General features: G+C 35.0%; 1 protein-coding gene across 2 annotated transcripts in view; it reads left to right on the top strand.

Moving 5' to 3' along the window:
* The window catches only part of HPSE2 (heparanase 2 (inactive)), a 665,523-nt gene that overhangs the window by 409,543 nt on the left and 229,823 nt on the right, over window positions 1-26,157 (top strand). For both annotated transcript variants that reach the window (XM_040486115.1, XM_040486116.1), the window contains exons 4-5: window positions 5,434-5,607; window positions 17,551-17,722. In XM_040486115.1, coding sequence (XP_040342049.1) covers window positions 5,434-5,607; window positions 17,551-17,722 — 346 coding nt within the window. The remainder of the gene's footprint in view (window positions 1-5,433; window positions 5,608-17,550; window positions 17,723-26,157) is intronic.

The following is a 26,157-nucleotide window of genomic DNA, read 5'->3' as shown; positions in this document are numbered from 1 at the left end:
TGAACAGATGAGTAAATCCTACTAGAAACTTCAGCCTCCAGCTGCTTAGATTAATGAAAATCTTATTTTTTTTTTTTGTCTGTTGGATTGTCTTCTGTCTACTTGGTTTTTAAAGTACCAAGTCCTGAGGAAACTAAGGAAAAGGACCATCATTCATATCTTAGTATTAATTCATTGATCTTATCTGTTTATAATATAAAGCCGTGATTAGCCTTATTGAAGAAATGGCTTTTTGATAAAATGAGATCTTGATCTTGGTTTTTTTTTTTCCCTACATTTAACTTTGGTGCTTCTCTAGTAACTTTTTTGGTTTTATTCCTCTTTATTATTGCCAGAGAACCTCAACAAATAAGTTGAATGTACCAGGATTGTTCCTTGTTCTTTACCACTCATTCTTTAAGTTTATACCCCAACCTAAATCTCGTTTCTAACCTCACTGTTTAACTGTAATGACTTTTTGTCTGAGTTTGTTTTCTTCTTAATTTCTCATCATTATGTACTGTCACTAACTAACATCTCCTTGAAAATATCTTCTTTGGGGTTCCTTAAGATGACATTTCTGTGTTCTACTTCTCTGCCCTTTTTCCTGATCTTTATATGCAGACATTTCTTAAGGTTTCATCCTCAGCCTTTTTGTTCTTTAGAAGCCTCAAGAACTTTCACAGCATCAACTATCAGCACCATATAGAAGACTCCCAAGCCTATTCTCCTTTTCAACCCAAGCCCCAGCTCCTTATTTTCAGTTGCCTGCCAGACAAGGCTGCTTAGAATTCTATTTATATGAGATGCCAGGGAGCCTGGCTAGAAGGCATAGAGGTATTGGCACCCTCTGGTGGAGAGAGTAGAAAGTCATACTTAAGTATCTGCTTGGATGGAACCTGACACCAGATATTCCAAGGAAGATTACATTGGCTGAGCATCTACTAAATGCTCTGTATTCAAATATATGTAATATTCTTTTTTAAAATATATGTAATCTTCTAATAAACTCTAGAGTATATATCCTGAGCTAGCAATAATAATTATTAGATCTTTCTTTGGGTCCTTTCAATTTCTTTTTACTTTTTAAAAATTCATTAATTAATTAATTTTTGAGAGAGAATGAACACGACTGGGGGAGTGGTGCAGAGAGAGAGAGAGAGAGAGGGAATCCCAAGCAGGCTCCACAGTGTTGGTACAGAGCTAGACGTGGGCCTCGAACTCACAAACCATAAGATCATGGCCTGAGCCAATATCAAGAGTCAGATGCTTAACTGACTGAGCCAAACAGGTACCCCTGGTCCTTTCAATTTCTTACTAGACCATGTATATGCACTTATATGCAACAGATAGATTTGGCTTGTAAGAATACTTCAGCATGATTTTAAGGCAGAAAATTGCTCTCAGATAGATGCTATGAAGGATACAATGAGATACAGAACTATACTTAAGGAATTTAACAGGTTATCTGGGAAAATAAGCCATTCACTCTGGAAAAGTGACTAAATCAAGCGGTAAATCCTAAGGTTTTAGGTATTTAGGTATTTAGGTAAATCCTAAGGTAAGATAATGCCATAGATGTCACAAGGCACTCAGATGCTAACCAATTGTGTAGCACCTGTTTAGAGAAGGTCAAGGTCAGTATAGGGAAATTGATGTGTTCAGGAATGGCTTCATGAGGAGGTGGGACTCAAACTTATCCTTAAGGAAATATTTCCCAAACTTCTGGCACTCTAATTCTCAATTTTTGCCGTATTAACAAACCATCTATATTTTTATTTCTCCACACTTTTTCTATATTCACATCTTCTTTTGGGTAAATACCTTTGCCTTGTCTTAAACCATCAGATCAATGAAATCATAGGTTGGATGTGCTTTTGTGTTTGATATATATTTGTTTTTCTAATATACATGAAAACAACATAGGAAATCCTCATTATGTAAAGGTAATTAATTCCAGAAAAAGTCTGCTTAAAGGAAATCAGGTTACCTAAAAAGAATATTAGTCATTCATATTCAATTTTGATGCAAAAGTTTGATTTATAAATGACACTAAAAATTATGAAAATAAATGTAATAAATTGTAAGCTGTTATTGTAACTATGAACAGTTTCAATGAACAGAACATTATTTAATAAAATATTGAGTATTTTTCTGAGAAAATAATTTTTTTCTGACATGAGAATAAATATTAAAAAGACTCCAAAACAGACCTCTCCATCTTTTAATATTCAAATTATTTTTGAGCAGTCTGTTGTGTTATCCTTGTGAATTTTCTCTTGTTCAGTTCACTGACCTAATTCTTCTGAATCCTTATTTGTTGATGGATTTGCATGTGATTTGACCAGTAATCAGACATTATTTTCATTGATTTCATGAAATCCTGCCTCTTCTCTCAGACTTGTAACTTGGTTCTCCACTAGATTTATAATGGCTTTGCATTATATTGGAGAAATTAAAAACACTGATTTGATTAGATAGGATTTTGCCAAGTGGGAAGAATGTTTAAGTCAATTATCAGTTCTACAGTGAATATTTTGGTGTTCAGATGACTTGTTTTTCTATGCATTCTTTAATTCTAGAAGTGCTTTCTCAAACTTTTTATACCAGAGGAACACTTGAATAAATTCTCAAGTTTTAGGGTTCCTTTGGATAAAAATATCTAAATCTCATTGTATGTCAGTGAGATTATTTAGTTGTAGAAATTATTATCCAATAATAATTGCCAATGCTCATTTAAATAGATAGCGGTATTTTCCTGAGAATCTGTTTAGCCAACTTCTTAGCCTATTCTTTTGTAGGTTTCCCTTCCCCAAAAAGGATACCAACTCCAATGTAGGTCAGTGGTATAGATAGAAGATACTTCAGTTTTTCTTTTTTAAAATTTCTACTTGATTTTTTTTTTTTTACCTTAGACAAGTAGGGCTGGAAATCTTACCACAAATTTCTATCTTACTATTGAGTATGCTATTCAATATTGTATGTGGTACATGGTAAGTATAAGGATAGATTTGTACTAAAAATTACTTTTTAGAAAACCTTTCTTGAAGAGAAAAAGGAAAAACAAATAGTTAACTTTCTTTCCTGAAATTATCCTATCCCTTTCTTTCCTTGTCATGAATTTGCAAATTTATAAGGCAAACGTAATATGTTTTTGTTAAATAACTGGATTAATCCAAAATGGGATAAAATTTTACTAAAGGTAGACTTGTTAGGCTTACTTAAATAAAGTTTATGAATTTAATTAATGTTCTTAATATGAAAATAAATTAGCAATGTTGAATAGTAAAGTTAATAAAACTATATGTCAAAGCAATATGAATAACATTATAGCCTAAGACACAATTTTATATAAGACTTTGAAAGAAGCCATTTTCTTAATGAGTGGCATAGTTACGGTCACATAAGATAATTGTAAAATTAGTAAACACATCTGTTGGTTTCATGATCACTTAAAATTTTTTTTAAATGTTTATTTTTGAGAGAGACAGAGCATAAGCAGGGGAAGAACAGAGAGGGAGACACAGAATCTGAAGCAGGCTCCAGGCTCTAAGCTGTCAGCATAGAGCCTGATATGGGGTTTGAACTCACGAAGTGGGAGACCATGACCTGAGCTGAAGTTGGACGCTTAACTGACTAAGCCACCCAGGCGCCCCTCATGATCACTTTAATAGGCTTATAAATGCATTTTAATTTTAATTGCTGTTTTGGAGCTAAAAAGAAATAATTTAGTTTATTATTAAGAAATAATTGTTTATTAAATTAAGTCTATTAAAGAAATAATTATTTCTTTAATGTGAACCTATGCTTTTTGTTGTTGCAAACTACTAGACTCTGGGTTAAATGTGAGATAAATTCCCATGGATTTTATTTTTAACTAAAATGAGACAGTTTCTGTCCTTGTTCTTGGTGCTTCTTAAAAACTACTTTCCCATATATGTAAGAAAATAAAAATGACAACCCGCTCCCCCTTCCCCACTTCAAAAACTGATAATGGACTCAACCAAATGATCATGGTTCTGCTTTACAAGACTTAAGGTCTTATAACAATTGCTAATGGGGCACTTTGGTCACTCTGCATCATCTTTTGTAGAACCCTCTAGTGTTCCACAGAACCCCATTTGAGAAACTCTGCTCTAGGGACTGGGATAGTGAATACTAGATAGAGTAAGGTGAATCCTTGTACATAATTATTAACCTAATTTTTTTTCAATCTGTTTATCACTTAAAGTCATATCATCCATACCTTGCAAAACACTGTCTAAAAGGACAAGTAAGATCTGGGTATGTTAGGAAGAGGAAAAAAGGTATGCTAAATGAGAATAATTAGAGCAAAGCCTAATGCAGCAGGGGATTCTGTGATAAACAGAACTGGCTGACACCAACAAAGAATTCATTGATAACAGTAGAGAGGCTTGAAGCGGGGAGAAAATTATGGTTGAGTCATAGAGTCCTTGAAGTAAAGAAGAAGAAAGTCTTAAAAATCAACTAAGGTTTTTTTTTTTTTTTTTTTTTTAAGTTTATTTATTTTGAGATAGAGAGCATGGGAAGGGCAGAGAGAGAGAGGATCCCAAGCAGACTCCACACTGTCAGCACAGAGCTCAGTGCAGGGCTTGATCCCATGAACCATGAGATCATGACCCGGACAAAATCAAGAGTTGGGTGTTTAACTGACTGAGCTACCCAGGAGCCCCTAAAAAAATGCACTAAGGTTTGAAGGGTGAGTGAAACTGATGAAAGAAATTGGAAGAAGGATGAATCTGGAAGTAGATAGGCAAATACAGATATTGTTGTGATAATTCATACAAGTGAAACTGAGAGCGAGAACCAAAATAGTGGCAATAGATATGAAGGAATGGGGTGGGTATGGGACATGTGAGTAGAACTGATGGTATCAGGGATCAAACCAACAATGAATATATTTACCCTAATGGTGTTTCCATTCTCAGAAATATTAGAAATGTGGAATTGAGTGGATTTTTTTGAAGTGCTGCTAGGCTGAGCAATTTTCCCAGACTTACCAGCCAGTCATCTTTCCTGGCCTTGCCTCCCAACACTATTCCTATCATTTCATAAAGGAATACAGACCCAGCAGTGTCAGATCCTCTGATTTTTCAAGAGAAGCTAGAAATCTAGCTACTTTGTAATACCATCCCATTTTTAAATGTTAGCAATTCTATTTTTTGTTGTTGTTGTTAACAATAACATACTGTGGACTAGACTTGGTTGCTAATTTGCAACCTGTGTCTAGAATTGTGTGTGCTGCTTTCTAAATCACTTCAAAATGTACTCTGAACCAAAAGGTAATATAATCCTTCTGAAGCCTCTCTGCATAATTCCTAGCAGGAATTACTTAGCAGGAAGCTCATAGAAAGCCTTTTTGTAGTAGCTAATAATTTCCTTTTGTTGGAATGTTGATTTTAAAGTTACAAGCCTTATTCTGCTTCTTCCCAGCCAGGTCTCTAGACAAACTTTATAACTTTGCTGATTGCTCTGGACTCCACCTGATATTTGCTCTAAATGCACTGCGTCGTAATCCAAATAACTCCTGGAACAGTTCTAGTGCCCTGAGTCTGTTGAAGTACAGTGCCAGCAAAAAGTACAACATATCTTGGGAACTGGGTAATGGTAAGTAAAGATGTCATTTCCTCTGAATTGACAAGATAAAAAATAAGTTGGTCCAGGACATAGCCTCAGTTAGACCATCTCTAGCATACTGGCCCAGAAAACACTTCGGATGTTTCACTTCATATTAAGGACAACACAAGAATCTGGTAAAAGAATACTATTGGCCAAAGGATCTGAATAGACATCTCTCCAAAGAAAAAATATAAAAGTCTGAAAAACACATGAAAAGATACTCAACCACATTAGCCATCAGGGAAAACCAAATCAAAACCACAATGATAGAGTACTTCACACCCACTAGGATGCCAATAATAATAATTAAAAAAAAAGATTATAGTAACAACTATTGGCAAGAATGTGGAGAAATTGGAACCCTCATATACTGCTAGTGGGGATGTAAAATGGTATAGCCACTTTGGAAAACAGTCTGGCAATTCCTCAAAAAGTTAAACGTGGTGTTGCTATATGACCTAGCAGTTCTACTCCTGAGTATATATTTAAGAGAAATGAAAACATAAGCCCACAGAAAAACTTATACACAAGTATTTATAGTAGCATTATTCATAATAGCCAAAAAGTGGAAACAACCCAAATGTCTATCAACTGATGAATGGGTAAATAAAATCTGGTATAGCCATATGATGGAATATTATCTAGCCATTAAAAAGGAATGAAGTACTGACACCCACTACAACATGGATGAACCTTGAAAAGATTATGCTAAATGAAAAAACCCAGTCATATATTTATATAAAATGCCCAAAATAGGTAAATGTAAAGAAACAGAAAGTAGATTAGTGGTTGCCAAGGGCTAGGGGAGTGAGATGATAAAAATGTTCTAAAATTTATTGTGATGATTACACAGCTGTGTAAACATACTTAAAACCATTGAGTTATATACATTAATGTGATGATTGTATAGGTATAAATTATATCTCAACACTGCTGTTACCAAAAACAAGGGAAAAATACTGTTAGTCTTTTTTATTTTAAAGGGCATATGATGCATATTTTCTGCCACTGGTTAGTGACAAAAGCCTTAGAGTTACTTCCTTAGGGAGTTTACATTTGTAATTATCAACAATATTGTCATCTTATAGTTGATAGTATTTAGTTTACATAGCATATCCAAATACTCTTATATTTGGACCTTAAAGTCCTAAATGAAGTGCCTAATAAAGGACATATCTTGCAGGTGAGGAAATATGTTGAAAAAGGTAAAGAGAATTGCTAAAGACAGCAGGAAGTACTAAATCTATGTCAGGAACTTGGGACTTCTAACAGAAAGGGAGGTACTTTCTACTACCCTCTGGTTATTTTTCTTTAGTGGTATTAAAACTTCTTGGCTTTCTCCACTTCCTTCAACTTTCCTTCAACAAATAGTTATTGACTGCCTAGTATGTGCCAAAGGCATATTATACTACACTATATTAGTTTTGAGAGATATAATAGTAAATACCAGATAAATATCCCTGCCTACATTCTAGTAGAGGAGATAGATAATAAAAAGGATTTGAAAACAGTTCATCATTATCTTCTCTCACACAATATTTTTGTCCTATAGCAATTCAAACTGAAATGCTCAACTTGACCCTATTGTTTTTATAACAATTAATTAATGCACCCCTCTGTTCAGTCCCTCCTGTCTCCTCCTACCCTTTCTCCTTCCCCCACTCTCACTCTCCTTCTCCTCCTTCCTTCCTCTTCAATTTGCAATTCAATTAACAAGTGTATATACTCCTACAACCATCTCTGAAACCAATTTTAGAACATTTCCATCACTCCAAAAAGATCCCTCATGCCCATTTGCCATCAATTCCTGTAACCATGCCCAGTCTCAGAAAACTCTAATCTGTTTCTCATCTATAGATTTGTCATTTATGGACATTTCATATAACTGGATCATATAATAGTCTTTTGCATCTGACTTCTTGCACATAGCATGTTTTTCAAATTTATCCATGCTGTAGCATGTAAAAGTAGTTCATTCCTTTTTATTGCTGAATAGTATTCCAGTGTGTGACTATATATCACATTTTGCTTTTCCATTTACCAGATGATGGACATCTGGATTGTTTCTACTTTGGGGCTTTGATAAATAATGCTGCTATAAACATTCACATACAAGCCTTTGTGTGGATATATGTTTTTATTTATCTTAGGAAGATACCTGGGAGGGGAATAGAGTTACTAATCATATGGTAAATTTGTTTATTTTTGTTTTTTAACAACTGCCAAATTATTTTTCTTCTCTAACAATGTATAAGGGTTCTAGGTTTTCTACATCTTTGGAAACACTTGTTAATGTCTGTCTCTGATTATAACCTTTCTAGTGAGTTTGAAGTAGTATCTTAATATGGCCGTAATTAGCACTTCCCTAATGACAAATGATATTGAATGGCTTTTCATGTGCTCATCAGCTATTCTTACATCTTCTTTGGTGAAATGTCTACGCAAATCTTTTGCCCTTTTAACTGAGTTACCTTATTATTGAGTTGTAAAAGTTTAAAAAAATTTTTTTTTCAACGTTTATTTATTTTTTGGGGGACAGAGAGAGAGAGCATGAACGGAGGAGGGGCAGAGAGAGAGGGAGACACAGAATCGGAAACAGGCTCCAGGCTCTGAGCCACCAGCCCAGAGCCTGACGCGGGGCTCGAACTCCTGGACCGCGAAATCGTGACCTGGCTGAAGTCGGACGCTTAACCGACTTTGCCACCCAGGCGCCCCGAGTTGTAAAAGTTTTAAATATATTCTGGATATGAGTTCTTTGTCAAATATATGATTTGCAAATATTTCCCCAGTCTATAGCTTATCTTTGCATTTTCTTTATGGCACCCTTTGAAGTGTAGAAGTTTTGAATTTTGATAAAGTTCAATTTATCAATTTTTAATTTTATGGGTCATACTTTTGGTATCATTTCTTTGCTTAACCCAAAATCACAAAGTGTTTTTTTGTTTGTTTTCTTCTAAAAGTTTTATAGTTTTTGCTCTTACATTTGAGCTACAAGTTAAAATAACATTAATTTTTGAGTATAGCATGAAGTTAGAGTCTAAATTCATATTTTTGCATGTGAATTATCAAGTTTTCCAGCATTATTTAAAAGATTATCCTTTCCCTATTGAATTCTCATAACACTGTTGCCAAAAATCAACCAAAAATAGATTTATTTCTGGACTCCTAATTCTGTTCCACTGATAAGTATGTCTATCCCTATACTAGGACTACATTGTCTTGATTACAATAGCGTTGTAATGAGTTTTGAAATTGGGAAGTATAAATCATCCAACTTTGTTCTTTTTTAAAAATTGTTTTGGCCATCCTAGGTGTTTGCATTTCCACACGAATTTTAGGATCAGTTTTCTAATTTTCTCAATAAAGGCTGCTGGAATTTTAATAGAGATAACATTGAATCTATAGATCATTTGGGGGAGAATTGCCATCTTAACAATACTGAGTCTTCTTGTCCATGAACATAAATTATCTCCCCATTTATTCAATTTTTAATTTCAGTAATGTTTTGTAGCTCTTAGTGTTCAAGTTTTGCACTCTTTTTGTTAAATTTAATCTTAGGTATTTTATTTTTTTCCCATGCAATTGTGAATGGAATTATTTTCTTAATTTCATTTATGTATTGTACATGGCTAGTATTTAGAAATATGATTGATTTTATATATTGATCTTTTATCCTCCAGCTTTGCTGAATTTATTTCTTAGGTCTTGTATTTTTTCCCCCACATGTGTGAGTCATTTAGGATTTTCTACGCAGCATATGTTGTCTCAGAATACAGACAGTTTTACTTCTTTCTATACAATTGCGATGCTTTTTATTTCTTTCCTTAGCTGACTGCACTGGCTAGAACCTCTAATACAAATGTTGAATGTAAGTGGCAAGAGTACACATTCCTGCTTGTTCACAGTCTTAGGGGTAAAACGTTAAATATTTCAGCATTAAGCATGATGTTTTGCCATTAAGCTTTCAGTATTTCATCATACTATTTATAAGATTGCAGAATTCCCTTTCTACTCATAGTTGTTGATAATATTTATCAGGAATGAGTGTTGGATTTTGTCAAATGCCTCTTTTTTTGCACCTATTGAGATGATAATGTGTTTTTGGTCTTCTATTAATATGATATTTTACATTAGTTGGGTTTTTTTAAGTTTTTTTAAATATATACATATATATATATATATTTTTTTTTTTTTTTTTGAGGGAGAGAGAGAGAGAGGGGGAGAGAGAGTGCACACTAGTGGGATAGAGGCAGGGAGAGAGGGAGACACAGAATCCAAAGCAGGCTCCAGGATTTGAGCTGTCAGCACAGAGCCTGATATGGGGCTTGAACCCACAAACTGCTAGATCATGACTTGAGCTGGTTAGACGCTTAACTGACTGAGCTACCCAGGCACCCCTTCTTTAGTTGGGTTTTTGATATTAAATCAATCTTGCATTCCTGATGTATATCCTATTTATCCACGGTATTATAATACTTCTTATATATTGCTGGGTTCACTTTGTAACTCTTTTGTTGGGGATTTCTTGGTCTATATTTATGAGGGATATTCATCTGTAATTTTCTTTTCTTGTGATGTCTTTGTTTGATTTTGGTATCAGGAGAATAATGGCCTCATAAAATGAGCTGAGAAGTGTTCCCTCTTCCTCCATATTCTGGAAGAGTTTGTGAAGGATTGGTGTTATTTTTTCTTCAAATATTTGATAGAATTTACCAATTAATCCATCTGAGCTTTCTTTGTGGAAATATTTATAATGACTAATCCAGTGTCTTTTGTTGTTATAGGCCTATTCATATTTTCTATTTCTTTTTGAATTGGTTTTAGTAATTTGCATCTTTATCAGAAGTTTTTTATTTTATCTAAGTCATTTAATGGCATAAAGTTGTTCATAGTAGTCCCTTATCCTTTTAATTACTGTGAGGTCCTTAGTGGTGTCCCTTCTTTCATTCCTAATTTTGATACTCTGTGACTTCTCTCTTTTTTCTTGATCAGTCCAACTAAAGGTATGTCAGTTTTGTTGATCTTTTCAAAAAACCAACCTTTGCTTTTATTGATTTTCTCTATTTTTTTATGTCATTGATCTCCACTCTAATTTTTATTATTTCAGTCCTTCTTCTTGTTTTGGGTTTAGTTGTCTCTTCTTTTCCTGCTTTCTTAAGATAGAAGCTTAGATTACTAATTTGAGATATTTCTTTTTTTCTAAATAGGAGTCTTTTTATCTCCTAAACAACAAGAATTTATTTTCTTACTGTTCTGGAAGCCCAAAGTCCAGAATCTAGGTATCAGCAGACCTGGTTTCTTTTGAGGCTTCTCTTCTTTGTTTGCAGATGGGCAACTTCTGTGTTCTCATATGGCCTTCTCTCTGTCTGTGCATCCCTAATATCTCATTGTGGCTCTCTATTTTTTTTTTTAAACACCTTTTTTTTAGAGCAGCTTTAGGTTCGCAGCAAAATTGAAAAGAAAGTAGAGATTTCCCTTATATTCCCTGCTTCCACATATGCATAGCCTACCCCACTATCAACATCCCCCACCAGAGTGGTTCACTTTTTACAATTGGTGAACCTACAGTGATACATCATAATCATCCTGAGTCTATAGTTTACATTATGGTTTACCTTAGTATGAACATACTATGGATTTGGGCAAATGTTCAATGACATATCCAGCACTATTGTGTCATACAAAATATTTTTACTGCCCTAAAAATCCTCTGTGGTCCATCTATATATCCCTTCCTCCTGTCCTCAACCTTTGTCAACCACTGATCTTTTTACTCTCTCCCTAATTTTGTTTCTCCTAGAATGTCATATAGTTGGAATTATACACTATGTAGCCTTTTCAGGTTGGCTTATTTCACTTAATGTTATGCATTTAAGGTCCTTCCATGGCTTGCTACCTCATTTCTGTTTAGTACTAAATAATATGCCATTGTGTAGAAGTACCACATTTTATGTATCCATTCACCTATGGAAGAAAATCTTCAGTGCCTCCAAGTTGTGGCATGAATACAGCATGAATACAGCTGCCATAAATCCATGCATAGCCAAAAGTAAAAACATAAATTTTCAGCTCTTTTGGGCAAATAACAGGGAGCACAATTGCTGCATCATATAGTAAGAGTATGTTTTGTTTTATAAGAAACCACCAAACTCTTCCAAAATGACCATATCAATTGTCATTTCTGCCAGCAATGACTGAGCATTCCTGTTGCTTCACATTCTACATAGTTTTTGGTGCTGTCAGTGTTAACAATTTTTGGTCATTCTAATAGTATAGAGTTGTATTTAATTGTTGTTTTAATTTGCATTTCCCTGATGACATATGTGGAGCATCTTTTCATATTGTTTTTATCTTTTCACATTTTTTATTTGCCATTTGTATATCTCCTTTGGTGAGGTGTCTGTTGAAGTCTATGTCCCATTTTTAAATTGGGTCATTTGTTTCTTTTTTGCTAATTTTTAAGAGTTCTTTGTATATTTTAGATAACAGTCCTTTATCAGATGTGTCTTTTGCAAGTATTTTCTCCCAATCTGTGGCTTGTCTTCTCATTCTCATAAAATTGTCTTTTGCAGAGCAAATACTTTTAATTTTAATCAAGTCTAATTAATCAATTATTTCTTTCATGGATTATGCATTTGGTGTCATCCCATGTGCTTTTACATACTATATTTTTGTTTTCATTTCATTAAAAATATTTTCTAATTCCTCTTTCTTCTTTGACTCATGGATTATTTAACTTCCAAATATTTATAGATGTCTCAAATTTCTTTCTGTTGTTGAATTCTAGTTTAATTCTGTTGTGAGAAGGGCACATACATTATATGACTTAATCCTTTTAAATATATGAGACTTGTTTGATGGCTTACCATATGGTCTATCATGAAGGATGTTCTATATACACTAAAAAAAGAATGGGTATACTACTGTTGAGTGGAGTGTTCTAAGGATATCAATAAGGTCAAGTTGGCTGATAGTGTTATTTAAGTTTCCTATATCAATGCTAATTTTCTGCCTAGTTGTTCTACTGATAACTAAGAATACCATATTGAAGTCTCCTATTATTGTTGGATTTTCTATTTTTCTATTTAATTTTGTTTCATGTATTTTGGTGTTCTGTTTTTGGTATGTATATGTTTATAATTGTTATATCTTCCTGACAAATTAACACTTTTATCATTATAAAATGCCCCACATTATGTCTAGTAACACTGTTCTCTTAAAGTCTATTTTGTCTAATATTAGTATTGTCATTCCAGCTCTCTTATGGTTACTGTTTGCATGGTATATCTTTTTTCATCCTTTTACTTTCAACCTATTTGTATCTTTTACTTTAAAGTATGTCTGTTTAGTTGGATCTTAGTTTTCTTATTCATCCTGACAATTTCTGCTTTTAATTGGAGTGTTCAATCCATTTACATTTAATGTAATTGTTAATATTGTTGAATTTATATCTGCCATCTTGCTGTTTTCCATTTATTTCATTTTTTGTTCCTCTGTTTATCCTGTACTGCCTTTATTTTTTACCATTTTATTTAATTTATTATTTTTAATTTGCATCCAATTTAGCATATAGTGCAACAATGATTTCACGAGTAAGATTCCTTAATGCCCTTAACCATTTAGCATACCCCCCTCCCAAAACCCCTCCAGTAGTCCTCTGTTTGTTCTCCATATTTAAGAGTCTGTTTTGTTGCCCTCCCTGTTTTTGCTTCCCTTCCTTCCCTTATTTTCATCTGTTTTGTATCTTAAAGTCCTCATATGAGTGAAGTCATATGATGTTTGTCTTTCTCTGACTAATTTTGCTCAGCATAATACCCTCTAGTTCCGTCCACATGGTTGCAAATGGCAAGATTTCATTCTTTTTGATTGGCGAGTGATACTCCATTGTATATATATGCCACATATTCTTTATCCATTCATCCATTGATGGACATTTGGGCTCTTTCCGTACTGTGGCTATTGTTGATAGTGTTGCTATCAACATTGGGGTGCATGTTTCCCTTCAAAAAAGCATACCTGTATCCCTTGAATAAATACCTAGTAGTGCAACTGATGGGTCATAGGGTAGTTCTACTTTTAACTTTTTGAGGAACCTCCATACTGTTTTCCAGAATGGCTGCACCAGTTTGCATTCCCACCAGCAGTGCAGAAGAGATCCTCTTTCTCCGCATCCTCACCAACATCTGTTGTTGCCTGAGTTGTTAATGTTAGCCATTCTGACAGGTGTGAGGTGGTATCTCATTGTGGTTTTGATTTGTATTTCCCTGATGATGAGTGACGTTGAGCATTTTTTCATGTGTCAGTTGGCCATCTGGATGTCTTCTTTGGAGAAGTGTCTATTCATGTCTTTTGCCCATTTTTTCCACTGGATTATTTATTTTTTAGGTGTTGAGTTTGATAAGTTCTTTATAGATTTTGGATACTGACCCTTTATCTGATATGTCATTTGCAAATATCTTTTCCCATTCCGTCGGCTGCCTTTTAGTTTTCCTGATTGTTTCCTTCACTGTGCAGAAGCTTTTAATTTTGATGAGGTCCCAAGTAGTTCATTTTTGCTTTTGTTTCCCTTGCCTCAGGAGATGTGTTGAATAAAAAGTTGCTGCGGCCAGGGTCAAAGAGGTTTTTGCCTGCTTTCTCCTCGAGGATTTTGATGGTTTCCTTCTTACATTTAGGTCTTTCATCCATTTTGAGTTTATTTTTGTGTATGGTGTAAGAAAGTGATCCAGATTCATTTTTCTGCTTGTCACTGTTCAGTTTTCCCAGCACCATTTGCTGAAGAGACTGTCTTTTTTCCATTCCACTGATTATTCCTTCCTGCTTTGTCAAAGATTAGTTGGCCATATGTTTGTGGGTCCATTTCTGGGTTCTCTGTTCTGTTCCATTGATCTGAGTGTCTGTTTTTGTACCATCCTGTACTGCCTTTTTATGCAGAAGAGATATTGTATAATGTACCACTTTAATTTCTTTGTTTTTATTTTGTTTTACTTATTTTCCTAGTAATTTCTTATTGTAATATATCTGAATTCATTACAATCTATTTTAGAGTAATTCTAACTTAATTCCACTTAACTATAGAAAATTTACTCCAATAGAACTCCATTTCTCTCTGTTTTGTAGCCATTATTATTATAAACATTACATTTTCATATGTCATAAGCCCAACAACACAGTTTTATAATTTTTGTTTTTATGCAACTATTATTCAAATTCATTAAAAAAGAGTAATGGAGGGGTGCCTGGATGGCTCAGTTGGTTAAGTGTCTGACTTTGGCTCAGGTCATGATCTCCCAATCCATGGATTTGAGCCCCATGGACTCTCTCTCTCTCTCTGTCAAAATTAAATAAACTTAAAAAAAGGAGAGTAATGGATATTTTCAACTATCTTTTATATTTTCTATGTAATTGCCATTACTAGTGTTCTATATTTCTTTGTGTGGTTTTGAGTCACCATCTGGTATCATTTCCTTTCAACCTAAAAGACTCCCTTTCTTATTTCTTGTAAGGCAGATTTTCTCACAAGTTCTGTTCTTTGTTTTTCTGGTTAAGGTCTAAATTTTGGGACACCTGATGGCTTAGTCAGTTAGGCATCTGACTCTTGATTTTTGCTCGGGTCATGATCTTGTGGTTTGTGAGTTTGAGCACCCCATCAGGCTCTGCACTTCAAAATAAATAAACTTAAAAAAAAATCTTTAAGATGTAAATTTTGCTTTCAGTTCTGAAGGATAGATTGCTACATATAGAATTCTTGGCCAATTTTTTTTTCTTTCAGCATTTTGAATATGTCATTCTACAGTCTTCTGACCTCCATTATTTCTGGTAAAAATTCAGCTGATAATTTCATTGTGTTCCTCTGTATGTGAAGAGTTATTTCAGGTCCCAGATTTTCATTTGATCATTTTTATAATATCTCTCTTCATTTATATTTGATTAGTCGATACAATCATACTTTCCTTTAATTTTGTATTGTTCCTGTTAGTTCTATGAACATATTTATGATAGTAGTTTTGAAGTCCTTCTCCCTTAGGAGACAGTTTCCATTGACTACTTTTTTTTTCTTCTTTATGGATCCCTCTATCCTATCTCTTTGCATGCTGTAATTTTTGTTGTTGTTGAAAACTATACATTTTAAATAATACGTTTGAACAACTCTAGATTCCAAATCCTCCATCTCAGAGGTTGTTTCTGTTGTTTCGTTTTTATTTGTTTGTTTAGTAACTTACCTGGACTAATAGTGTAGCATCTGTCTCTTTTGCATTTTATAGCTGCTGATATATCTTGTTTTTCTATTTTTTAATCATTGTCTAGGCCAGCTTCCTAAAAATTGCCCCTGAGTCATCATAGCTTAATGGTGAGACAATGATTGATTAGAGGTTGTGCTTACCTTAAGCCAGTAAGACTTCTAACCTTTGCCAGTGGATCTGTGTGTGATTTGGGGAACACATTCCAAATTTAAACAGTTTACAATTCTCACTGACTTTTCCTTTTTGACATGCTTTGTTATGTCTCCTTTATGAATGTGCTAGGTTTCACATTCATCTGTCAGTACATGGATAGTTAGTGCCCTCTCCAGTCTACTGAGCACACACAGCTTTCCAGACTACAAAGGGTATGTGTGGGCTTATCAAGGCCCACTGTGACTGTCCTATTCCCAAAATTTCCCTGTTAAATTTCTAGCAAGTCTCTGCTGGTCAATTTCTTGACCCTACCAGTATCAAAACTTGTAGGTAACCAAGGTGTTGGCCTTACCTGGGTCATGTGCTTCATTCCAAATCAAGTTAGCTCTTTCCAGCAGTGGAGCTGCTGGTTTTTAGGATTTTCCTTGCCCTTTTAGAACACCAAGTTAATAGAAACTGAGGGAGGATGTTGTACTCTAAATTGTTTAACCCAGCCACTTTGTTATTATTGAAAATTAAGATTTTTCTTTTGCTTTCTTTTTTTTTTTTATTAACCATTTGTTTATTTTTGAGAGACAGAGAGAGACAGAGTGCAAGCAAGGGGGGGGGGCAGAGAGAGAAGGAGACACAGAATCTGAAGCAGACTCCAGGTTCTGAGCTGTCAGCACAGAGCCTGACGTGGGGCTTAAATGCATGAACTGTGAGATCATGACCTGAGCCGAAGTCGGATGCTTAACTGACTGAGCTCCCCGGACACCCCAAGATTTTTCTTTTTGGTACAATGACCATCTTTATAAAGCCTTGCTTTCTTACCATTTATATCAGTTTCCTAAGCCTGTCATGACAAATTACCACAAACTCAGTGGTGTAAAACAGCAGAAATTTAGTCTCTCACAGTTCAAGGAACCAGAAGCCCAAAATCAGAGCATTGCCAGGGCTGATTCCTTCTGGAGGCTCTATGGGAGAATCTACTCTATGCCTTGCTCTTAGCTTCTGGTAGCTACCAGCGATCTTTGGCATAACATCATCCCTCCAGTCTTTGCCTCTGTCGACACATGGCCCTCTTCCCAGTATGTCTGTGTACCTGAACCTCCCTCTCCTTTCTTTTATAAAGACACCAGTCACTTGATTTAGGGTACACCCTGATCCCATATGGCCTCATCTTAACTGCATCTTCAAAGACCCTATTTCCAAATAAGGTCACATTCTGAAGTTACAAGTGGACATGAACTTTGGGAGACAATATTCAACCCAGTATTATTCATTATAATTCATTATAAAGTATCACCCAAAATCAGTATGGTCTCTCTTTTGTGGAGTAGGAGATCTTTTAAAAGACTATTTGAAAATGAGGAGAATGGTAAAATAGCACTTGACTTTTTGTTATGATGGTTCCTCGAGTTAAACTAGTTCACACCCTCTTTTTGGCTATTTTATTCACATTGTTAAGAAAAAAGCAGAGAGATATGTGGACAGGAAAATGTTGGCAGAGCCTTACCCTTCTCAACTCTGACTTGCATGTCTGCTTTTAATCTAGAGCCAAATAACTATCGAACCATGCATGGCCGGGCAGTAAATGGCAGCCAGTTGGGAAAGGATTACATCCAGCTGAAGAGCCTGTTGCAGCCCATCCGGATTTACTCCAGAGCCAGCTTGTATGGCCCTAATATTGGGCGGCCCAGGAAGAACGTCATTGCCCTCCTAGATGGGTAGGTCATATTTTTTAGCAGTTCGTATGACACTATTCATAAGTGTAATGGATTAATGTATTTGTATTTTTCCTGGTTACTTGTAGTCTTAAGAAAGATGGAGAGACTTTTTCCATAGTGACTTCCCCAACTCTAAATTAATGATTCTCCATCAAACAACGGAAGAACTTCTCATCTCTCCAGGCCTTCCACAGTCAGCAGGAGGTGGTGGGACTGGGGAAGGGTATCACAATCTCTTGGGCAGGTTGGAAGGGATTACATTGTTTTAAAAAACACATTTAATATTAAAGCATTTGATAGCATTTTATATTTTTAAAAAGTCAAAATACTATTACTGTATTCTTGTGACCTCTTATAGAAAGTAAACCTTAACATAACCCTGGCCGTTGGAGCTGGATTAAAAATTTGAGAATCACTATTACTACTTGTAGATTACTACTTGTAGATTCAAGCACTACTTAACTGATAGACTCATTAGTAGGTATTCTAGAGAATTGCTACCATGTGATTACTTTGACTGAATCTAATAATCATTCTAAGCATTGGTTATGGATGAGGCACTATGCCCAGTCTTGCTGGTGGGCCAGGCCCAATTGAACCCATGCAGGTTATGTCCAGTTATATAGGGTCAAAGGGAATGTCTGAGGGAATGTTATGAGGAAGGCTGAAGAAGAGGAAGGCTGTATGTTGAATCCAAGACCCAAAGTGGAGATGTGACTTAAGCAGGAAGGGTGGGAACTATGAAGTGGGGAGAGTCAGAAGTTCCCCCGAACACAGAGTATGCACCAAGACCCACCTGTTATGTGCCATCCTGTCATACTCTGGGATGAATATGGTTATTCCTGAGAATTCAAAGATGAGTAAGACATTTTCCAGTGAAGTGCACATTCTAAATGAAGTTAGATAAATGCCATATGAATACAAAGAGAAATTATCTGAGGAGAGAAACCTTTGGCTAACCTCCAGGATGGCCCTTGTGACTTAATGGCTCTTAGAACTCTCTCTCCTCCTTTTGTGGTGCCCTAGTCTTGATCTAAGGTAATTAACATAGCAGACATTATTGAAGGTTTGGGAAAGCATACAGATTTACAGTGTAACAACGTTAATAACCTGAAATTTAATTTTAGGCACTTTCCTTTTTACAAAGAATCCCTAAGTCCTTACTTCAGCTCTCCTTTCCCCATCCTTCTCTTTTCTCCCCTTGTCTCTCAAGAGCAACTTCCCCTTTTTCTTACACAACAATTTCATGATTTTGGCTCCTACCCACAAATTCAGCTCTTGGTTTCCTTTTGCATACTTTCACTGAACTTGAAAATTACTCCGTGTGTGCGGGAGGGGGTTGTGATGGAAATAGGTTGATTTCCTTTTATGTATTACAATTGAGGAATAAGAATCACATGTATAGAACTTTATTCATAGTTCATAATATATAATAAAGCAAGGTGTGTGACTATCATTTTAATCCATGTAGTTATTCTTTTGGATTGTCCTTTTTCCGTAATGATTTCATCAATGTATTTCATGGTACTGAAATGCCTTTTCACTAACATGGCCTACAGGGTCAATTCACTCATCCTGCAAACGTTCCTTGAGTAACTGCTATGTTCTGGGTGTTATGTTCAGAACTAGGAATGTAATCATAAACAAAAACAGATACTTTCTCTGCCTTCATGGAGTATACAGTATGGTAAGGGAGACCTGGAGATTAATTAGCTGATCTTAAAATTAAGACAATAACAAGGAGAGGAACATGGTGCTATGAATGACTATAAAGGCTGGGATTTAACTGAGTTAGGAGGTCATGGAATATGGAGTCCACTTCCCCATACATCCAAAAACTAATAGGACTCCAGAGAATAGAGAAAGTCATTAGGGAAAAGGAAAGGTACTGATAAGAACTTTTAAAAATTTTGTATGCCAGAAAAAATGGAAATTTATCTTTATTAATGTGTATGTAATAAAAATACAGTGAATTATAACTTGAAACACATAAACATTCCCAGCAACTCAACCAACAATAACAAAAATGTCAGCATTCTAAATTACCAGCTCTTTTCCAATCCTCCTGGTTATACCAATATAGTTTTACATAGTTATGATCATTCTATATGCATCATTTTGAGTTCTGCATTTTTTATTCATTGCTTTATGTTGCCCTTTTATTATTTCTACATAGTTTTCATATTTGTCATTCTTAATAGCAATGAAATATTCCATTGCATTAATGTACCAAAGTCTGCTTAAACATTCCCTCACTGCTGGGCATTTGGGTTGTTTCCAGTTTTTGTCTGTAATATATAGCACAGCTATAAACATCTTTATACAAATAGGTTTTTTATTTCTTTTGAATTATATCCTTGGGCTATATTCCAAAAAGTTGTGTTTCTGGGTCAAAGTATATGATAATTTTTATGGCTTTCATATTTGTTGCCAAATTTCTTTCCAGAATGACTTCACCAGGTTGTAGGGCAGCAGTGTATTAGTATATCTTTCCCCCCAATACCCCACAGCAATGACTATAGTCATTTTTACTAATTTACTCTATTTTAATTAATGCAAGACTGTGCCACATGGCTGTTTAAATTAGAATTCTGTTAACTATGAAAAGAACTGAACATTTTCCAAATCCTTAGGTTGTCTCCTTTCCTGCTATCCCACGTTTGGTTAATGACACCATAACCATTTGCCCGAGGTGCAGACCAGGAGGCCATTTTACATTCATTCCTCTCTTTTGTTCACATACTCCATTAGTTAGTTATTAAGTTCTGTTATTTCTGACTTCTTAGTATCACTCACATCCCAGCTTCTTCTCATTTTTATTTTAAACCTTATCATTCTTTCTCTTAAATGGTTTTTCTATATGTAGTCTCAGACTCTAATTATTTCTCCATATATTTGTTCTGAGTAGTTTTCTCTTCTTTAATACAGCATGTGGTCAAATCACTCTTGCTTGAAATCCAAACACTTTCACATGCACCCCTGGCCTGTAGGGTCTAGTGCCTGCCTCACTTTGCAGCTAGGAATCAGCTATACCCCCTGTGCACAATCTGCCCTTAACTACATCAAAGTATACCTATGCCCCTTTTTAGTTTGTGTAATTTTCTTTGGAATATCACTCTCTACTCTCATTTTTCTTCTTTCCAATAGGTCTTCTCTGACATCCTCAGGCAGAATTTCTTACCACTGCCTCTGTCTTTATAATAGCATTTTTAATTTTTTTTCTCTAGCACCTATCAAATTGATGATAAATTACTTATTTATATATCTGCCTTCCCTAAAAGACTGTGAACTAGGATCAGGACATGGTCTATATTTTACTCATTTAGCCTCAGAACCTATGAATACAGTAGGTGTCTTATAAATGCTTATTGAATGAATGTTGACTTATTCAACAGCTGGTTCTAAATTCATTGATCTAAAAGCATAAATGTGATTGTGAAGCATTGTAAATCATTGTATAGTAATATTAATAAATTATGGTGATTTATATAAATCATAATCATTAGCTTTAGCTTTACATAACCAGTTTTAAGCTTTTTTTCTTAGGTAGTTACAGGACTAAACAGGAATATCTTCTCAGTTAGGATATAACTTCACTAGGACAGCGATAGAAACATGAAGTCTCATGTTTCTTCAGGGACTAACATATTGCCTGGAATATGAGAAATAGTTCATAAAATGCTTGTTTTATTATTTCCATTTCCTCATTGGTGAACTGGCCTTTTTTTAGTCAGTGATTTGTATCTAAAGTGTAAGAATTGTTCTTTAGGGTTATATCAGTTTCCTGTTTCTCTTTAGTAAACTTGTATGCAACATCTATATAATGATAATTTTATCTGAATCTATTGCTTTTCTTGTTACTTTGAAACATGTTTTTGTTTTTTCAGAAGTTTATTTTTATTATAATTGTTCTTGTCTACTTTCTTGTTGATAGCCTTTGCTGTTTATTCCCTTACTCATTTAGGATAAAGTTACTATTTAATTTTCATCTAGGCTTTCTAATGTTTTAATTTCCCAGCTCTTTTAACTTACAAAGTTTTAACAAAGTTGGAGTTTGTTGCTGTAACTGCTACAGAGTAAGGACCTAATCTATTTTTGGTTAATGTGGCAGTGTGAAGAAAAGCAGATATTCAGTGAAATAGTGTTTATTGAGGCTCTTTTTGAGGCTTTTAAATCCTAGTGAGATGACTACTAAATTCCCTCCTCAACATATATTGAACACCTACTTTGTATTTGATCCTTGCTTAAGTGCTGAGTATATATTGAAGAAAAAAAGTCAAAGTGTTTCTTACCTTCTTGGAGCTTAGCAAGAGAGCCACAGTAAATAAGAAAATAAATTATTACAAAATATGTGTAATTCTGTGAAGGAAATGATCAAGATGACTGGGGTTGAGGGTCTATTTAGACAAGGTGATCAGAAAAGACTTATCTGAAGAATAATTTATTTAAACCAAGAACAAAAGAATGAATGGGAGCCAAATGTTCAGGGTAGAGGGAAGAAAGTTCTAAATAGAGGTTCTAGGTCATGTTTGTCAATGACCTGAATCAGAAATAAGGATAAGACATTTGAGGAATAGAAAGATGGACAGTATAGTGAGAAAAAGAATGGTAGATAGGCCAGGACCAGATCATTACTGGGCTGTGTATACCATGGAAAAGAAGTTGTATATTTTATTCTATGAGCAATTAAAAATCATTACAGAGGTTTTTAAAAATTTTTTTGACATTTTTATTTATTTTTGAGAGACAGAGGGAGACAGACCATGAGCGGGGGAGGGGTAGAAAGAGAGGGAGACACAGAATCCAAAGCAGGCTCCAGGGTCCGAGCTGTCAGCACAGAGCCTGACATGGGGCATGAGCCCACAAGCCACAAGATCATAACCTTTTCCAAAGTCAGATGCTTAACCAACTGAGCCATCCAGGTGCCCCATTACAGAGTTTTTGTAAGAGCAGTGACATCTACTGTATTCTTTGTGCCAAATAGATTTCAAGGTACAAAAGTAAGGGATCAGAAGAGCTCAGCATGAAGACTGTTTCACTACAAGACCATGGTAGATTGGGTTAAGGTAATGGCCGAAGAGATGGAGAGAAGTTAAGGTAGACATGATTTATTGATGGGTATCTCAGCAAGGTAGGGATGAGAGAATTAATAAAGGATGAATTCATCCTTTTGGAAGTTAACATCTCTTTCAAGGGCCATCACATGCAGAAAAGGGAGCCTTTCAAAAGGAAGTTATACCAAGAGGAACACACATTCATATTCAGGAAATACTATCTCTAGAGAAATAAAAGATGGCTTTAAAATTATTGGGTGTGCTTCACGTTCAGGATAGTGATCTGAGGACAAGCTGCATTTCCTTCTGGAACCACCATCCCAACTCCTATTAAAAATTGATTTAAAAAAGAAGTTCATAATAACAAACACACAAAAAAGGGATCAGAAGCTGATGAGAGATTTTTGATAGATTTCTATAAGACAGTAAACAGATGGAAGCCTGTTGACAGATTAAGCAGAATGAGGAAGTGGCAACCCAGACAACATGGGCTCTGGGAAAAGATAGCCAATCCATCTAGCAGAAGGCTGAGAGTCAGGAGGGTTTGGAGTGAGAAAAGGGGACCAAGCCAAGGGGTTTATATTAAATTCTGTCTGCAGTGGAACTACACTTACAGTTCATCTCTCCCTTCCATTATTTTAAGTCCCCTAACCTGCCAATATAGAGCAAAGACAACTCAATCTATCATCTCCAAGCAAATCCCTTCACCAAAGAAATTGAAAGGATAACCTAGGGATGAGCTAGTATTGCTAAGATAGAGTTATTCCTGCATAGTCAAACACTAAGATAAAGCACTATGGGACACCCTAGCCCAAAAGCTGTCTATGCCCTACTTTACTCCCCTCTAATGTGAAATGTGTTGGTGAACAAATTCTGCCCATAAAATAGAGATCCCAGTGAAAGGAGAGACTTACCTAAAAAGCCCAAATATTCAACAGCTGAGAAAAATCTGTTCATGCTACCAGAAGAATTTACTTAGTCCCCATGTTTTAAGTATGAATAGAGAGCCAAAGACCACAAGACATGAGAACAAAACCAGTAGAGGGGCGTCTGGGTGGCTCATTCAGTGAGTCAAAGTGTCCAACTTTGGCTCAGGTCATGATCTCACAGCTTGTGAGTTCGAACCCTGTGTCGGGCTCTGTGCTGACAGCCCAGAACCTTGAACCTGCTTCAGATTCTGTGTCACCCTCTCTCTCCTCTGCCCCTCCCGTTTCTGCTGTCTCCCTCTATGTCTCCCAAAACTACATAAACATTAAAGAAATTTACAAGCGAAACCAGTAGCATGAAGGAGAAAACCCAATAAACAAGCAAACAAACAAACCCAGGAAGAATCATAATTCAAGCCCAGAATTTAAAAAATAAAAACCTCTAATTAGTATCCTCATAAAGATATAGGAAGCTATTGTACTTAAAGAGTAAAAACACATTTCTGTGAAAAAAGTACCATCAGAACAAAAAGATATCTTTTGAAACTAAACATAATTGCTGAAATTAAGTCCAATAAAGGTTAGACAGTGATTTCTTGGGTACAACACTAAAAAGATAAGTGATAAAAGAAAACATCGATTAATTGGACCTCATCAAAATTAAGTTTTGTGCATCAAATGACACTATCAAAAATGTAAACACACAGAATGGGAGAAAATATTTGCAACTCACGTAACCGATAAGTGACCTGTATCCAAGATTTATATAAAGTACTCTTACAAATTAGCAATAAAAAGGCAAATAGCCTATTTTAAAGATGAGCAAAAGGGACTTGGACAGACATTTCTCCAACGAAGATATACAGATGGCCAGTAAGCACATGAGTGGATGCTTAATATCATTAGTCAGTTAGGGAAATACAAATCAAAATCACAATGAGATAACACTTCATATCCCCTGGGATGGCCAAAATTAAAAAGACATACAAGAATAAATATTGGAGAAAAGAAAAAGAATACAAATTGGAGATGTGGAGAAACTGGAACCCTCATATACTGCTGGTAGGAATGTAATATGGTGTAACTGCTTCAGAAAACAGTCTGGCAATTACTCAAAAGTTTAAGCACAGAGTTACCATTATGATTCAGCAATTCCACTCCTAGGTATATACCCAAGAGAAACAAAATGTGTGTTCATAAAAACATGTATACAAATATTCATAGTGGCATTATTCATAATAGCCAAAAGGCATAAAAAAACAAAATACCCATAACTGATGAATGCATAAATGAAAAGTGGCATATCTCTACACTGGAATATTATTGGACAATAGAAAGAAATGAAATACCAATATATTTTACAACATGGATAAACCTTGAAGACACTGCTAACCGAAAGACGCCAGTCACAAAAGGCCCTACATTGTATGATTTCCTTTGTATGGAATGACCAGAATAGGCAATCTATAGTTATAAAAATAGATTAGTGGTTGGGTAGGGCTGGTGGAGCTTGTGGGAAAATGGAGAGTGACTACTCATAAGTATGGAGTTTCTTTTTGGAATTAAATAGTCTAGAATTAGATTATGTATAATTCTATAAATATAACTTATTGAGTTGTATACTTAAAGAGTACACTTAAATAAATTTCTATTGAATCATATCTTCAAAAAGCTTTTAAAAAGAATTCTTTTAAAGAAGTGGAGGATAAAATCAAGAAAATCTCCTGTATGCGGAGCATTAGACAGAGATAGAAAATTTGAGATAAAATATTACTGTTTAGAGGATCATTTCAGGATACTCAAGCTGTCTTATAGAAGATCCAGATACAGAAAAAAAGAAGAAAATTGTGGTTACAGAAAAGAAGGAAAATTTTATAACTTTTATAATGTAAAAGTAAAGGAACAAGTGACAGAAAATAGATGATGGAAGTGGAGAGAAGAAAGAAATCATACAAGGGCTGATATCTCAGATAATATATGTGGAGTTAGAAAATATTGTGTAAGCCACTAAAATAATAAACAAGGAGGTGGAGAAATGGGGTCTCAGTAAACCAAGAACAATGAGTTAACTCTTGGTTAGAAGGATTTAAGGAAGCATTTCCTTAAATATGTTCTGGTGAATATCACTTTTTGTAGGATATTAACATTATGTTGGGGGAGGGGGTAATAAAACATTCCATGCCCAAGTAAGTTTGAGAAATACTGGGATACACAAATATATTTTTGTGTATACACTTCCCAACACCTTTAATACATTAGTTTACATCCTGAATCTCCAAGAAGGGGATTTAGCACGCAAAATTGCTTTTTTTTTTCTTTCTTTCTTTTTTTTTTTAGATTCAGGAAGAATTTTTATTGTCAATGGATGTAGAAATTTCAGAAATCTCCACTAACCACAATTGAATCTACAAATTCCATGAATTATCCAGAAGACATATACCCTAGGTTTTTTTTT

The sequence above is a fragment of the Herpailurus yagouaroundi genome, unplaced genomic scaffold, assembly GCF_014898765.1.
Source record: "Herpailurus yagouaroundi ecotype Mexico unplaced genomic scaffold, PumYag 163, whole genome shotgun sequence".
NCBI lineage: Eukaryota > Metazoa > Chordata > Mammalia > Carnivora > Felidae > Herpailurus > Herpailurus yagouaroundi.
Note: the sequence above shows the minus strand (reverse complement) of the source record. Positions and strands in the feature narration are given on the sequence as shown.